Here is a 17,755-nt window from a genome sequence, read left to right on the forward strand (position 1 = left end):
GACCAATGTTTGTTTGATTGTTTGGTTGGTTGGTGTGTGGAGACACGCTTGTGCTTTACTACACCTGGATTCCATGTAATGAGGCACCATCATGAACAGAGAATAGGGGACATTATTTCTAAGCCACATCTTTGATCCTCTGCTCAAGACCAACGTTGGAGACAGGAGTACTTCCGGTAAAACAATAACATCCCGCCGGGATTCCCACTCCAAGCAGATGGATCAATAACAACATCAATCGCTTTGAATTGAGAAAGCCAGAAGGTTTTTAGCGAAACTGTCAGCAGAAAAACATCAGTTTTTCCTTTGGTCTTCACAAAGAACTTTAATTAGCTGTTTAATCAACAGACCTGATGAACCTCTTCAGTCAGTTTTTGAAGAAATCACAAAAATTGATTTTACTTTTATAGGCCTACTGCCACGAGGAAGGCATATGGTCAGTATTACCAGGTGTCAGATCATGGGATAATTTTTTGTCCATACTAGCCAATGTGTCAAATTTGTTTTTAGTTTCAGATACGAATCAAACAGAGACAGTGAGTAATTTGGGGTATCATAATTTGCACAAATCCAGGTCAGATCATCCATCCATAATAATATTTTGTACTAAAGTTGTAATAAATAATACGGTATTGTGCAGAAACAACGACACAGTTGGCACGAGTTAGTGTGCCACATAATCTTTGCTATGGGAATTGTGGATATGATAGGAAATGCAGTGAAGGGAGAGACCTCGACATCATGAGCCTGGCCAAATAACCACTGACACCATCACCATACGTTTATGACGTTATCATGATTACGAGTCTTGTAAGGAGGGCTGGTGGAATAATGCATGCACGTGCGTGAGCCTTTAAAATTGAGATAAAAAACTCTTTTCTCTAGTGTAAATAATAAGAGGTCAAAATCAGCCTTTCTAAAATGGCTTTAACATCGGATGAAGTACAAATCGGCGAGGAGGAGTCACTTACGACCCAAGAGCAGTTCTTTAAAGCAGCACAAGATGGAAATATCAGTGTATTTATGGATCTGTTGAATCGAAAAGATGAACTTGAAATTGACTTGGAATGTCAAAACGCTAACGGAGATACCGTGCTGAAACTTGCCATCAAAGAAGGATACTCAGGTAGATTTCGGTTTATTTTTTTGATGTAGGCCTAATTAATTTTAATTTTATGCACATGTCATGAATCTGTAAGGTCATCGGGGTCTAAATATTTTTTTAGCTGAACTAATTACATTTTTGCCTTAAAGTACAACAGCGCAACAATACCCGGCATCAGTGCCGTACAATTACTTTCCTATTCGGCGAGGATGACAATTTTGACCCCCTCGTCTGTTAACGAACAGAGAGGTAGACAAAAGACGTTCCGCTTGTCCAAACACTCGAGTATCAGAAGGACCGTCCACAATTATTGTGATAATATAGTGATTCACGCAACGTGAACAGGGATTAAAAAGCTGTCAAGTAGAACCATTTGCTTCTATTGTCAAGTTTGCCATCAAGATTTTGAATGGAAATAGTTCAGACTCAGTACACGATCATGTCAGAAATTAATATTTTGTTCAGGGACTGATTAGTCGGACTACCCGGCATATACATACGCCGTAGAAATGACGTAGTTAATCGGATTAACTACCACAGCAATGGATGAATCCAATTTTGATTATATCGCCCCGCACTACAACGTTCACGCGTGGTACTTATGATCCTTTGTGAAGTTGGGCCTCGCTGTCACCTCCAAAATTGAATAGCAAAATATTACACATGGGGCCGGGGGGTTCCGAATTTGTAATATGTTATCAAAAACAACATTTTAAAAGTATTTGCCGACGGAAAAAATATATATTGACGGAAACGTTTACAGAATAATTCAATTCAATTCAATTCTAGAAACATTTATTTCACAACTTCAAAAAATACATGATATAATGACAAATGCCATAATTTGCAAACTCGATCAATGAAGGCAAAGCTAAGCAAATGTCGATCCCATGCCATGAAGAGATATATTTGTCCCAAATAAGAAATAAAAGCAAGAGGGACATAAAACCCAATATGTGCATGGCATACGATCCAAAGTTGACAATAGATGGAGAAGAGGTTGCGTATATCCACGACCAACCCATGCGATTCCTCGACAAGCTTATCTTCAAAGATCTCTAAGATAAGGAAATCAGAGCGTCTGTAAAGCAGAAACTAACAGACATGCTGAAAAAGACAGACAAAGGCCTACTCAATGGAATCATGAAGATGTGGATATATAATAATGCAATCCTACCCAAAATGACACGGGAGTTTACCATCTACAACTTCCCAATTACATACATCGAGGGCTTGGAAGCTACCTGCACCAAATACTTGAAAAGATGGGCAGGAATAAGCAGATGTACCACCAACAGTGCTCTATACAGAAGCAGGAAGAAGTATGGGCTTCACCTTAAAAGACTCACCACTTCTGTAAAATGCATGCAAGTCACCAAGCATCATCTCAACAAGTAGGCCTATTCTATAGATGGAAAAACACAGACTGCCTACAAAGAACAGCAAAGCAATCAAGGTGGAATGGAGTCAGAGAACTTGAACAAAGAGAGCGACATCTGATACTGGATGAGATGTGCAGAGGTCAAACAGACAGAACAGGCCTTGGTTTCAAAAAGAACCAGAAACTGTTAAGAGACATGAAACCTCAAGAACACAGGAAATGCCTCACTAGTCTGATAAAAGACATAGATGAAGATGACATGCTTGTGTACCTCTATGACCATGATGACTGCGCCAAACAAGGACAATGGCTCAGCTCAGATGGGACTCTGCCATGCAAGTAGATACATCTTGGACGAAGCTCCTTCATGTATGGACACCAGAGCTCCTATCTTTCCATGTCAATGCCATCCACGACCAACTTCCATCACCAGCTAATTTGAGACTCTGAGGAAAGACCACCCTTGGATCCTGTCATCTATGTCATCATAATAACTGCACTCTATTCCATATCTTAAATGGATGCAACTATTCTCTGTAGAGTGGTAGATACAACTGGAGACATGATCAGACACTGAAAGCTGTAGCAAATGGCATAATGCCCTTCATTGAAGAGGTAAGTCAAAAGTCATACACCCCTCCAGAAGATACCAACTATATGACTACTATCAAATTCCGCACTGCAGATGGTGTAACCTACCGGAATCCAGCACTGCCTCTTCCAAAAAGAGATCCAACAAACCTCTTACAGAAGGCCATTGACTGGGAATTCCTGATGGACGAGGAACATAAGCAAGTAGTATTTCCTCCCATAATCACAGAGACGGCAAAACGTCCTGATATTACAATCTATTCTGAAAGGACCAAAACAGTTATCATCATTGAGCTTACAGTCCCTTAAGAAAACCTGTCAAATGCCAATGCAAGAAAGAAAAGCAAATACCAAGATCTTGTAGCCGACTGCGAAAATAGGGGATGGTGTACGCACTACTTCCCAATTGAAATTGGAAGCAGAGGTATTTACAACACATCGCTGACAAAATGCATCGTTGCTCTTGGAGTAGCCCTACCAAGTGGAAAGAGACGTAGCATCGTGGACGTGGCTTCTAAAACCGCACTCAGAACCAGCTATGTGATATGGTTATGCCGTCAAAGCAAAGCATTCCGACAGATAGACCTGATTCAAAGCTGGGAACCGTCTCCATGTGAAGATAAAGAAGACGAACCAGCACAAGACACTCAGACTTAAATATGCCAAGTGACACTTATAAATATTCCTCAACGACACTTTTTTCATAGCTATACAATAGTCCTGCCTGCTGCCTTACATCACCCCGGGTGGACCGTTGCAACGGTGTGGTACTTGCTAGTGTAACAAGCTGATTTTTTTCGTTTGTTAGTTAGACTGCAACAAGGTGATTCTGCTCAGCTGACTCTAGCCCAAGGGTCTGCTGGGTGATATAGGGGCATTGACTTGGCATGCTGGTTTACGCCACTCATACCAGCTGTTACTAGCCTGAAAGTAGGATGGAGTGCCCAATCTCTGATGATGATTTAATTAAATCTATCTCTGAGGGAAGCGGGACGGTTGGGATCCCTTAAAACCGGGTTTTACCCACCAGAGTCTGGTCCTAAGTCCACAGACCTCAGAGAATTGTTTGATGCCTACCCAAGACAAGGAGATATGCAGTTCAAGAAATACTTCCCAAGACACCTTCAAAGAGGCATTATAATGGAATGCTCATCTGTATAAGGGTGAAATAAGGCTCCGAAAGTGACTGCGCTGGTGCTCTACCAGTGAATTACTTCTCTCTAAAAACAAAGCAGTGTATGCGATCACAAGCCCACTGATGACAGTCAAATGCGATCACGTTAAAATAAGCAACCTATTGAAAGGCACGAGATGTGAACAAGAGTCAAAGAATAATTACTGGTAAACCGGTTTAGAAAGCAAATTGCTCTTAAAATGATGTTTGAAGGAGCTTGTGGATGTGGCATTTTGGATGGAAATGGGAATGGAGTCCCATAATTATGTTAACTCCATGCACTTTAATTGAGTTAAGCATATAGCGGATAGACATTATTCACACGCCTTGTATTATGACTATGAATTGTAGCACTATATTGAAAATAGTTGTCAAACAGTGCAGGAAGCAAGCAGTTGTGAGCTTTGAACATAAAGATAGCAGTATAAAGTTCATTGATATCATCCAGACGAAGAGTTTTAAGATTGGCAAACAAAGGCCCAGTATGTGCTCGAAAATAAGCATTGGTGATATATCTGATTGCGCGTTTTTGAAGTCTAAAGAGAGGTTTAAGGCGTGAAGACGCAGCTCTACCCCAATCAATATTACAATAACTCAGGTGGGGATCACAAGTGTGTCATAGAGTGGCTTCAGGATGACAGACGGAAGGACATAACGAAGCTTAGATAAAATACCTGCGCTTCGGGCAACTTCGCTTGAGATGTATATGAATTGATTGTGTCATCCCGTTTCTTAATTAGTTCAAGTTGAAGTGAGTCATGGATAGACCTGGAAACTGCATCAGATACCGCATTTATAAGAACGGGTGTCAGTTGTTGTATTAAATCATTGGATTTAAAGGCTTCAATGATCGATTTGGTTAGTTCAGACTGAGATGGATTTTCACCAGTCGAGCGATTTCTTGGTCTTCCCATGGTAAGTACGTTGAATTTTGCACCGTAGAGATGTAAAATGGCGCAAACAAAAGATGTGAGCTGATGTAATCGAGCTAATATCGTTCTCTGATGTATTCAAGCGATTGACTGGTAGAAGTTAGTATAATGTGACTTGATCATTTCAGAATAATTACGAGAGGTCAGTCAGACTCACGTCTGATCATGAAGGTAGCCTTATTGATAATCACTAAGTTGAACAAAATAGACAATTTTGCCGCACAGTCTCGCGTTGTTTACCACATTTGCATTCAAATGTACAGGAAGACCACCCGTTATGTAGAAGGTCACTTCGAGACTTACTGTCTACAAGCTGTTATGGCAGTACCGAGGTGGTCACGTGCGTATTTATAAATACGCATTTATAAATATAGTCGAAGCATACTGATAAAGCATAAATTACCGTTCTATATAGACCACCTTCTTTCCTTCCTTCCTTCATTTTTTGTGTCTGTCTGTATCTCTCTCTGGGGTCATCTCGCTATTCCGAAGGTTCGCTATTCCGAAGGTTCGCTTTTCCGAACGTGTAATTTTACCATTCGCTATTCCGAATGTAATTAAAGGTTTGCTATTCCGAAAAAACTTTTTTCTATTCCGAAGGTTCTCTATTCCGAATATTCCCAAAACACAAACAGGTTCTCTATTCCGAAAACAGAAAGGTTCTCTATTCCGAATATGAAAAAGGTTCTCTATTCCGAATATTCAAATATGGGTTCTCTATTCCGAAAACGAATAAAGGTTCTTTATGCCGAAACAAGTCACCGTGTTCTCTACTCCGAATATGAAAAAAGGTTCTCTATTCCGATTATGTTATTTATATGCAGTGGAATTCGTAACATCATGGCTAACCGAAAAACTTTACTTGGTTTCTTTTAGGGCCTTTTCCTCCGTCATCAAACACATCATTCTGTCAAGGCTAGCGCTAAAACTACAAAGGCCCCAGGGCCCATGTGGTACACTAACGGGCCCTACCCCGTAGATTTATCCTTTGCCCATCTTGGCCCCAGAGGTCAAAGGTCACGGGCCCCAGATTTCGGAATGGAGAACCCTTTTTTCATATTCGGAATAGAGAACCTTTTTTCATTTTCGGAGTAGAGAACACGGTGACTTATATCGGAATAAAGAACCTTCTTTCGTTTTCGGAATAGAGAACCCATTTTTTCATATTCGGAATAGAGAACCCATTTTTTCATATTCGGAATAGAGAACCCTTTTCATATTCGGAATAGAGAACTTTTCTGTTCTCGGAATAGAGAACATTCGTAATAGAGAACCTTTTAATTTTCGGAATAGTGAACCTTCGGAATAGCGAACCTTCGGAATAGCGAAGTTCGCCCCCCCTCTCTCTCTCTCTCTCTCTTTCTCCCTCTCCCTCCCTACCTCTTTTTTTTTCTCTCCCTTTCTTGCTTCTGGATCTGGATCTGGATTATTTACTGCCCAACGCCCCTAAAGAGGAGTCACGCGAGCAGGGTGGTGCTAATCTGCAGATGCTTTGGTGGTTGCTTATTCTTTGCTTTCTTTGAAGTACTGTTTCACTGTTGTCTTAAACTTGTCCTTATCTTCTATGTCTGTGATGTAATGTGGTAACTTATTCCAGTCAATAATAGTACGATTGATAAATGAATATTTCAAACAGTTTTTCGTTGCTGGTAGTTGAGTGAATTTACTGTGTCGAGAGGAGCGTTGGACCGGGCGAAGGATATTATGCATTGGAATGGCGAGGTGACCCATTAGAGCTTGGTGGAAGACTGAGATTCTTGTTGTCATCCTACGTTCTTCGAGGGGCTCCCAATCAAGTTTGTCTTTCATGGTTGTCACACTGCTGAATCTTTCATAATCGGCCATTGCGAATCTTGCGGCCCGATTTTGCACCGCTTCAAGTTTCTGTATGAGTTCCTTTGTATTCGGATCCCACACAGATCCACAATACTCCATACCTGGACGAATGAGAGATTTATAAGCCAGGCTTTTTATGTGTCTTGAACATGAATACAGGTTTCTTTTAATAAATCCCAGAGTTCTGTTTGCCTTTGCAGCAGTATTATTAATGTGCGAGTTCCAAGTTAGTTTTGAGTTCAGTGTTACCCCCATATATGGGTACTCACTAACTTCCTCCAATGGGGTGTTATTTAAGGTGTATTTATAATCTAATTGTTTTCTAGCATGAGTAATTTTGAGGACAAAGCACTTTTTGGCGTTAAATCTCATTTGCCATTTTGACTGCCATGCAGATAGCGCATTCAAATCAAAACATGTCGGCATTTTCAGATCCGGTTATTTTCCTAAAACCACGCAGTCATCTGCGAACAATTTCACAGAAGATGTTAAGTTCTGAGGCAGATCATTAATGAAAATGAGAAAATCCAAAGGGCCAGTAACCGTGCCCTGAGGGACACTAGATTTAACGTCTACCCAGTCAGAGCACTGACCATCCACAACAACACGTTGTTTACGTTGGGTTAAAAATGCTTTAGTCCATTCAAGTGTTTTCCCCCGAATCCCGTAATTTTTCAACTTCAGTAGCAAGCGTTGATGTGGCACCTTATCGAACGCTTTTTCGAAATCCATAATTATGACGTCCACTTGTTGTTTTTGATCAAGGTGGGTAGCTATTTCCTGGATGGTATTGATTAGCTGAGTCTCACAAGAGTGGTTTTTTCGAAAACCATGTTGGTTAGCGCACAAAATGCCATGTTTGTCCAGATGTTTCATGATGTTGGATTTTAGGACATGTTCAAAAATCTTGCTGCAAACTGAGGTTAGATTTACAGATCTATAGTTTGCTGGGTTTGTCTTGTCTCCCTTTTTGTATATCGGTGAAATGTTTGAAATCAACCAGTCACTAGGAACAACTCCGCTGTCATAAGAGTGTTGGCATATGATTTTTAAAGCCTTTCCTATTTCTTTGGCAGTTAATTTCAGATACTTTAATTAGATACCATCGGGGGGAAAGATATTTTTGGCTATATTATTTGCTTGCTTGCTTGCTTGCCTTCCTGCCTTTTAATCACTTGCGTTCTTTGCTCGATTCTGTCCTTCTTTACACAGTACTAGTTCAACAGCTTTTGAAACATGACATCCAAGTCTCCAATGCTTTGCTGAAATCGGTCGATGTTGGTTTTGCGGCAACTGTAAAAGTCATCTGTGAATATGCTCAAAACTTACCGGTAAGGCTCCGACGTGACGATTTTACCGAGTGATACATTTAACCCCATGAGAACTACCTGCCGATTGGCCAAAATGAAGTTTTCATTATCAATTGGCCCAATCAGCAACATTGTTAGAATAATTTCATCACACAAAAAATTGGGGTGAATTATTTGCAAACTTCCATTCTGATTGGTGATTAAAATGAAAATATCATGTAATTAACCAATCAGAGGCAGTGTTAGATCGGCAGGTAGTGCGGAGGGGGTTAAAGGTAAAAACTGTGCATCGGTACATTATTGTGTCGCCTGAACATTGTTAAAGGAGGAGGTACCAAGCAGTCCTAAGGGGCTGTGGAATAATTATGAGCCACCCCCCGCCCCCATCGCTTACCCCCCTCTCGTCCCGCCAAAATCGCTTGCTCCCCCCTTCTCGGCTTGCCAAAATTACCCCTCCCCTTCGGCTCGCCAAAATATCTTGCCCCCCCAATTTTACCCTCCCCAGGGCTCATAATTATTGCACAGCCCCTAAATTCTGTATGGATGTATGGGGTAGATGTATGTCTGTGGATTGTGATGTGCTGAGTAATTTGATTTGATTATTGAACTTTGTTTACTATTTAAAGTTATTTCATGAGAGATATGAGAGATGGGGATCCCCTTTCAAGATATCATGCAAGAGTTTAAGTAAAAAGTAATGTCAAATATGAGTTCGTAATGTCAAAGTAATGTCAAATTTGAAATCCTTATGGTCAACTTATCCAAAAAGTGTCTTTGTACACGATTTTAGGTCCTCTTGTTCAAAACTAAATTTTTCAAGATGGTGCCGGCCACCATCTTGGATTTCTGGGTGAAAATGATGCCGTAATGTCAAACTAATGTCAGAATCGGAATCCTTGTACTCGACATATCCGAAAAAGTGTCTTTGTGCATGATTATAGGTGCTCTGGTTCAAAACTTAAATTTTCAAAATGGTGGCGGCGGCCATTTTGGATTTTGGCCTCTAGCGAAAAATGCCGGGATTTTCGTGAGGGACATGGTGGCTATTTTTTTTCTAAATGGTCCATAGAAGTCGAATCAATCGTCAAACCTTACTAGCCAGAGAGTGGTCACCAAATTGAACTTTTTCTCCTAACTAATATCTGAGTTCAAGTTAGGCTTCATAATAGTCTATGTGCCTTAAAAAGGCACATGTGAGTCAGTCAATTGCATAGCAATAATGTACTATTATTACAGCAATACCGTAAACGTTCGCCTAATGGCGCTATGGGTTCCCTTGACATAAGTGGAATTTTAGGCACAACCTTAAAAGTCTCTAAAAGTGCCCTCCCATAAAATTCCCACCAGCAAATAAGAGCACGGAACCTTAATTCATGTAGGGATTGCAGAAGAGGAGCTCTCTATATGCACGTGAAATTTACGAAAAAGGCAAATGTGCCCAGGTGCGCCATTAGGCGAACGTTTACGGTATATAACGAAGGAGATTTCGAGTGCAACAATATGCTCTTCTCTTCCCAAAGGGAATATATTCTACTGTCGACTTGCTGAAGTCTGGTTTATGAAACAACACATCTGTTAATAAAGTGGATCAGTGCAGAAAAGCTTCTTGTCAGTGATTGGTGAAATCAGCACCATTTTGGAAATTGCAATTTGCAATCAACAACAAGTAGAAACAGTGTGTTTTATTGATTCTAAATGATTTTTTGTTTTTATGTTCATTTAAGAAATCATTGTTAAATCATACTTTACTTTTCGTTAAAGATTCAGATATTGTTAACTTAATCAAACAGCGTGTTTTGTTGTGCATTCTGAAGTGAATTTGAGTAAAAGGTATTTTTGGCCTTGAGTCATTTACGACTCGTAACAGGATGCATATGCACAAAAATTATCCGAACATTGAAATAAAAGCTATTTCTTAAAGACGCTAAAGCTAATTATTGCAAAATAAAGCAGTCGATAGATGAAGAATTTTGTTCTGTGTACTTTGATACCTCATTCGGCACGATCGGCAGGTTGATCATGCAACATCTGTATTAGTGTTCAATTTCTTAATTTCTCAGAAAGAATTGGTCAGTGTCACCTTATTATCAACGCATAAATTATATTCCCTTATTTTCCAGACAAACGAAAGTCGTATTGCTGTATTGGAATGTCACGGTGAGGACCAAGAATTTCATCCGGATGTTACTCCCATCATACTGGCCGCACAGCGTAATGATTTCACATTGGTACAGGTAAATTTACTTCTAATAGCTTAAAATAAAAGAAGTCTTGTATATCATTAATATGAAATGTAATACACAGTTTTGTAATGGAAGAAATTGCTAACAATTATGAAAAATATAATGATGTATATTCATACGTAGCGGTAAACGTAAATTAATAGAAAGCACATTATACTTCTACGCTACTCAAATTTGGTACACTCACCGGAGCGCTTTCATCGGGTCAACCGGCGTCTTCAGCGGATGTTATTGTTCTGAAGATTGTTGTTGCTAGTGATGTAGTCATCGGAGGTGTCCTAGTACTACATCACTAGCAACAACAATCTTCAGAGCAATAACATCCGCTGAAGACGCCGGTTGACCCGGTGAAAGCGCTCCGGTGAGTGTACCAAATTTGAGTAGCGTAGAAGTATAAATTTGCTTTCTAATTATGAAAACGTGTCCATTTGTTTACCATAATGCCAAGAATCGCTAAAAACATGCGTTTTATGCCCACTCGTGAATTTCAAGAAGTCATAATGTAGGTTAGGTCACAGATAAATAATAATAGCAATTCTCGCTATTCGCAATAAGGGCGCCGCCAGCGCCAGCGGTTTGCGATGTAATCGTGATGTATCATGGGAAAAGGTCGACATCCAGGGCCGCGCAATACGAATATTACCATGCTATTACATAGGAACACGTGACAATATTTTTTAGTTTGTCAAAATAAAGATGTTACACGCGAATCGATACTCAATAATACTTAATAATGTGATTTGAAATGTGCACAATTAATTTTTTCTCTATCGATTTGCGTGTAATACCGTTATATTGACAAACTAAAAAATATTGTCACGTGTTCCTATGTAATAGCATGGTAATATTCGTATTGCGCGGACTTGGATGTCGACCTTTTCCCATGATACATCACGATTTTCCCATGATACATCACGATTACATCGCAAACCGCTGGCGGCGCCCTTATTGCGAATAGCGAGAATTGACCTATGTGATCCAAACAATTGCCCCAATAAATTCAGTGACTACTTAACTTATGACATGTTTGGCACTAACTATAAATTTCTGATTCAATTAAAAGAAGTGACTTCTCTTGGTTAATTGTTGATCACACAAATTATGACAAGTAAATAAATTACAGGAATACACGCGTGAAGTCAAGCATAAAGGTCGACATCAAAATAATTAATATTTTCCCCTGAAGGGCTGAAGAGTATGATTTTCTTCATTCATCCGAGAACCAGTTAATGTCAATATCTCTAAATATGGTCATCCATTATTTTAGTGTCCAAAGCCATTCTATTTAGCGATGACAATGAAACTTTTTGGTGCCAAGTTACTTGTACCTATGCGTCAGGTCAGGCGATCGCCGCACCACTTTTGAACAAAGCGAAGAAGTAAAAAATAGCCGAATAAATAGAATAAATTTAAAATTTAATAATAAGTAGGAGTACTAACACTAAAAAAACAATACGCACAATTCACCTCTGGTAAAAAAAAAAGGTCTCAAATCCACATTTAAAGGTTTTATACTTCTAATTACATAAAATGATTGCTTGACCCAAAAACATAGAGTTAGACACCACAACTAAGAAAAAAAAAACAAAAAATGACAAAGTTATGGCTAAAAATGTGATTCCAGGGAAAATGGCAGCCATCTTGGATTTTTGCCCTGCATACTTTTTTTTTTGGACCACAGGCTGTAAATTTTGTCATTTCGTGTTGAGATAGACCTAGGTCAAATAGAACACACAAAATGTCAGTTCTAAGCAAAACAAAAAGGACCCATATTCCGAATAATTCATTGGGCTGACCTCTTCCGTCTTTGTAAATGACGGCAAGCATGGCAAGTGCAGTACAATGGTCACACTAATTTTGCTGCTAAGTTCTAATTTGATTCTCGAGAAAACCTTTATTTGACATTACAGTGAAAATCGATGTATAAAGCAATTTTACACGATTTTCAATTAAATTATTTATTATCTTTAATTAGAAGCTTTTAGATAATAGACAAAAAAAAACATCGTCGCGACTTTTATTATCTTTCTGTACAGCTTCTTCTGAATGCTGGTGCAAGTATCCCGGAAAACTTGAAAAACGACTCAACAAGAGCAAGCGACATTTTTCAGAAATCCGTGGGTCTACTTGAAATCTATAAGGGATTGGCTAGTGAAGCTTATGTATCTCAAAAATACCCCGATCCTGTGGATAGGGCATTTGTATTAAGTGACACCCTTCAGAAGCTCAGTAAGGTAAGATTGTTTGTAGCTCAATCTTGTCAATTATATGAATGCCGCACACACACACACACACACCAAAAAACGTTATCCATGCAGCAAACACAAAACGTTTTACAGAAAACGTTTAAATGTCGGGTCATATAAAGGGTATAAAAACGTTTTAATAACATTCAAAAAACATTTTTGAAAACTTGGTGCAAAACATCCTAAACAGAATGTTATTTAAGTGTTTAATTTCGTTTTAAAAACGTTTTCATAACCTTTATAAAACCCGACATTTAAATGTTATTAAAACGTTTGGAATCAACGTTTTGAAGAACATTTGTGTGTTTACTGGTTACCTTTCAAGCTTCCCTCCGCCCCCTGGTACGCCACTGCTTAGGGGTTGGCAATTTCTTCGAAATGTTGGGGGGGGGGTTGTCCCAAATATAAAAAAAATGTGTCGGTGACCTGAGTCAATTTTATGACCCCCCCTATCGCAGACAAAATCAATTTACGACCCCCCTATTTTGGGTCGAAATTTTTATGACCCCCCCCCCCTTCCACATACACAGACTCAAGACAAATTATTCATTGCCGGAACTAAGGCGCGGAGCGCACCAAAACCTAAGAGCGAAGAAAGTGCACGGAACGTATTAAAATTTGTATCGTAAGTGTAAAGAAGGCGCGTGGAGCGCGTAAAAATTTTGCATTATATAGCTATAATAGATTGTACGCACATTTTGATTGTGAAGTTAAGAATGCACCTATTTTTGGTCTACAAATTCTATGACCCCTCCACCCCCCCAGTATATTTGGGACCCCCCCCCCCTTCCGAAGAAAATGTCAGTCCCTTTACATGCATGCAAAGGCATAGTTCGATGATATGAGCGCAGTTTGTCTTTGCGACTAAGCAACGCATCGGTAATTTTTCTGCAGCCAAAATGTTCCGGGGGGGGCGGGGGTAGGGACCGTTCAATATCTACGACAGTGGGGAAGTGGGAGTTTTAATACGGAATCCGATTGGCTTGAGGGGGAAATTTGAATTTTTTACTTGAACCATGAGATGGGAATGTTAAGTTTTAAATGGGGAGAGCGTGGCCTAGTGGTTAAGGCGTAGGACTGCGAATCCGATACCGAGGGTCAAGGGTTCGAATCCCAGGTCCGGCTCTTTGTGTCCTTGAGCAAGGCACTTCATCTCTACTTGCTTAGTGCTTCGGAGGGCACTTTAAGCTGTCGGTCCCGTGTACATGCATATTTTCTCACATTAATGTAGTGTGCACGTTAAAGAACGTCACAGGCTATTCGAAAAGAGCAGGGGATCATCCCGGTACTGTTGACTGTAGGCCTACTTCAAAAATACAATCATTAACTCTAGGTTCCAGAGTTACAAATGTAGCGTTGAGGAGTATCAAAGCAGAAGCAGAAGCAGAAGAAGAAGAAAAGGGGGAAAACAAGATAGAATTCGAAAATTGGCGTAAATATTGATCGGTCCCTTACATGTTAGCTCATGTTGAAGTATTATACGGGACGTGGCCCTCAAATAGTTTTGATTTTCGCAACTAATCCCTGCACATGCGGTTAGGTTTTCACTTTATATAGACATGGGCCCGTGTTTTGAAAAATCGTCCAAAAACCATCAAAATGGTTTTTTTTTTCATCTCAACATAAAGCGCTCGACCTCATTGGCTAAAAAACAATCGCTATCGCTTAGCAATGTAAATTCAGCTTTATTTCTAAATGCAAGGGTTTTGTCTCTAAAAACAGTATGCGCGGGGATGCGATAAATGAGTTGGAAAAAAGTACTGTACATGGAACAGCCAAATCCTGGAATATTTTCAGATAAATGTGCTCTCTTTTGCCAATACTTACATAAAATTAATTTTACATCATTAGGGACCGTTCACAAACACTTGTTAGGGGGCCTGATGCATTAATCGCGAAAATTTTCCGCCCCCCCCCCCCTTTTGAGATCTCAAAATTTCACCCCCCCCCCCCCCCTTTGACATGAAAATTATGGGTCAACCCCATAGAAAAGCATATAAACTCAATTTTCCCAGGAAAATTTTTGGTCATTTTTTTCAGCCCCCCCCTTAGGAGGGTCAACCATTTTCAGCCCCCCCCTTTTTCCATCAGGCCCCCCCTAACAAGTGTTTGTGAACGATCCTTTACCATGTTCAATCTTACTATGTTGTAACCGGATAATTTCAGAGTGAAGTCTCCTTTAAATCAAGTTACCTGGAACTTGCTGAAACAATGAATCGGCTCGGTACGGATATCATCTCCGGCGCAAGGAGTACTGAAGAGGTATATTTGCGATATTCCACTTTTCGAAACGAAAACCTTAATTAAACAGCTTAGGCTAGTCCACCAATACCTTACAACAGGTCATGGAAATTAAGATGTTTTAAAAGTTATGAATGTTTTGTGTCATCCAGTAGGCCTATAGTAGAAAATGGACTAAAATGTGAATCAACATTCTAGATTCTAAATATGCCCTTGTTTTTGTTGACCCATCAAAGACCACACTCCTGGACCACTCTGATCGTGACTTACCAACTGAAGACAACAAGTCGCGACTTCTTGTAACGAATTGAAGGCACATTTAAGCTTCTGTAGTCCTACATACAGCGCACAAAAACAACTCTGGTGTCTAAATATAGTAAATTAGCTGCCATATTCTTTTAAAAAGTTTTGATTAAGTCCCCCGATATAAGCTATTAGCTATTCAATCATGGATTTGATTTGAATATGCCGTGGGTGCCCATCCCCACTGCCGTAATGCCCTCAAAATGTCCTTTACCAAGGCAGTCACTTGCCGTGCCCTCTAATGAAGTTGCCGTCGGTACCCCAGCCCTGCCTCTTCATTGTAAAATCATCTATCTATGTTTGTGTGTGTTTTCTTCACTTTTTAGAAATTGCCATGGTGCCCTTCTCATATTTTCAACAGTTGCCATGATGCCTTCTTGAAATATTACAAACTGCCGTGCTGCCATGCCTTTTCAGTGAAAATCCAAGGCAATTTTCAACTTGCCCTAAAAAAGTTGCCGCGCCCCTTCAGATCCTTAATTCGAGGGCTGGATCAGCCTCACACCAAGACACTCCACAGTATTTTGCGCATGGAGGAAATTAATCTCTTTCTTCTATATTTTGAGGTAGTGCGGACTCTAACGTCATATCAATATTTATCCAATTCAGATCTTGACCGTTTTATCTCATCATGATCATGATGGAGACGATACCGACAACGTGAATATGGGACCGTTTCCAAAGTTGTCCAGAGCGATACAATTTGACCAAAGGAGGGTAAGTATACATCTTTGAGGCATTTGATGAAAGAAATGTTGGATGATATAGACAAATCCAACGAGCCAAGTCATGGTCAGGATTTGGTCGGCCATCTTTGGGAATATATAGTCCAGTTTATAGGCCTAGTAGATAAAGGGTGAGAAACAGACCATTACCATAAATAATCGGTGTCTTGTTGAGGTATGGTTCGCATGTTAGTCTCGGGGTCTCGCCTTCCGAGCGACTAACATGCGAACCATACCTCAACAAGACACCGATTATTTATGGTAATGGTCTGTTTTGAACCGTTTATCTTACATATACGGCGAGCCAAAATAAACGAATTTGTTGTAATAGATTCCAAAAGATAAAATGGAAAAGCTGATGTACTATTATCTTGTAAAAGTTTAGGGTTTTTCCCAAAATAAAAACATCCCGAGACAGTGTAATATTCCTTCCATGTGTCCTGCGTTCGAGTCTATGGGTCTATCTAGTGACAAATGCAAGTGATTTAATCAAATCAATACAGAATTGATTCAATTGATTTTACGGGAGATTCTATTCAATTCACTTGTGGTCCTATCCCACTCGAGAGCCTTATTAATTCCTCATTAATTCATTATATCAATAATGAATATGTAAATAGTTCAAAGGTCAAATTACCAAAGTAGATGGGTTTTACCAAGACAACTCTTTTAACACCATAGAATATATATTTATCTTTAATATACGTTTAGAATAAATGTCCCGGACCAAATCAACGCATTTTCCTGGGTACCCTCCTCGACCTATTTTGGTTGGGTTAGGCCGCGGATTGTAGGTTTCCTACATCTAGTCTTGTGGCCTGTAATGTACTGCATTTTAGGTGCACAAAATATCCTTGGTTGAACTGATGTAAAACCGCATGGCTCTTGTTTTGTAACCTAATTTGTCGGAATCTGTGTTTTGTTGGGAGAGGGGGGACAAAGGTAGATTGACACCCTCGTCCTTATTATGCAGGCTTAAGTTAAGAGACATAATACCAACTAATTTGCATTATTCAATAGAGGTGTTCTTGGTGTCATTCAATATACCATCTTCATTTAAATATAATATGCATAAACTTGCATAATAAGTTATGCTGATTGTGTAAAATATATCAGGCGGCATAGGAAGCGCAACACGTGACGTACGAGGCTGGCGAAGATACAGGGCTGACAGCCCCATTCAAAATACACGGTTAGCAATTACAAATGGAAAATTAACATACTTGCAGTGTGGTACACGGTCGTACCCCGACGGTTTTAGAGTAAGATGATTTTGCTTTGACACCACATAACAAATTTAGAATTGTTTATGAAGATTTCATGATTATGTGTTAATCCAATGGCGACCTCAAAATTGGCGATATCGCTTCAATCACCGCCTGAAATATATAAATTCAAAATAAGAGCCCTCTATAGTTTGATCAATTCATATGTAATTTGATGCAATTTAAGTTTGTTGAAATGTCCAAAAGTCAAATAATGTGGCCAGTGTTTCTAAATGCAAACATGTACTTCTCTTGTTCAAAAGTTATTGACCTGACCAAGATTATCTTGACCTGACCAAGATTATCTTGACCTGTCCAGATTATCTTGACCTGTCCACATGACTTGATATAATCGACAGTTGACCAGACTTTTAAGAAAAGAAATACAATAGATAATGGAACA

General features: G+C 39.6%; 2 protein-coding genes across 2 annotated transcripts in view; both read left to right on the top strand.

Moving 5' to 3' along the window:
• The first annotated feature begins 939 nt into the window (after positions 1-939).
• The window catches only part of LOC140164934 (short transient receptor potential channel 7-like), a 107,411-nt gene continuing 90,595 nt past the window's right edge, over positions 940-17,755 (top strand). Inside the window, exon 1 of the mRNA XM_072188332.1 lies at positions 940-1,126. The gene's annotated coding sequence lies outside the window, so the exon portion shown is untranslated. The remainder of the gene's footprint in view (positions 1,127-17,755) is intronic.
• On the top strand, positions 7,347-17,212 carry LOC140163740 (short transient receptor potential channel 5-like). Its single transcript, XM_072187057.1, has 7 exons — positions 7,347-7,350; positions 8,232-8,350; positions 10,450-10,563; positions 12,609-12,806; positions 14,985-15,080; positions 15,972-16,079; positions 17,204-17,212. The coding sequence occupies exons 1-7, from the start codon at positions 7,347-7,349 to the stop codon at positions 17,210-17,212; spliced, it is 648 nt and encodes a 215-aa protein (XP_072043158.1).

The sequence above is a fragment of the Amphiura filiformis genome, chromosome 11, assembly GCF_039555335.1.
Source record: "Amphiura filiformis chromosome 11, Afil_fr2py, whole genome shotgun sequence".
Taxonomy (NCBI): domain Eukaryota; kingdom Metazoa; phylum Echinodermata; class Ophiuroidea; order Amphilepidida; family Amphiuridae; genus Amphiura; species Amphiura filiformis.

Excerpts from the sequence above, each read along its gene's own strand:
- LOC140163740 (XM_072187057.1), top strand. Across the intron at positions 12,807-14,984 it reads CCCTTCAGAAGCTCAGTAAG|AGTGAAGTCTCCTTTAAATC; the intron begins GTAAGATTGTTT and ends GGATAATTTCAG. Across the intron at positions 15,081-15,971 it reads GCGCAAGGAGTACTGAAGAG|ATCTTGACCGTTTTATCTCA; the intron begins GTATATTTGCGA and ends TATCCAATTCAG.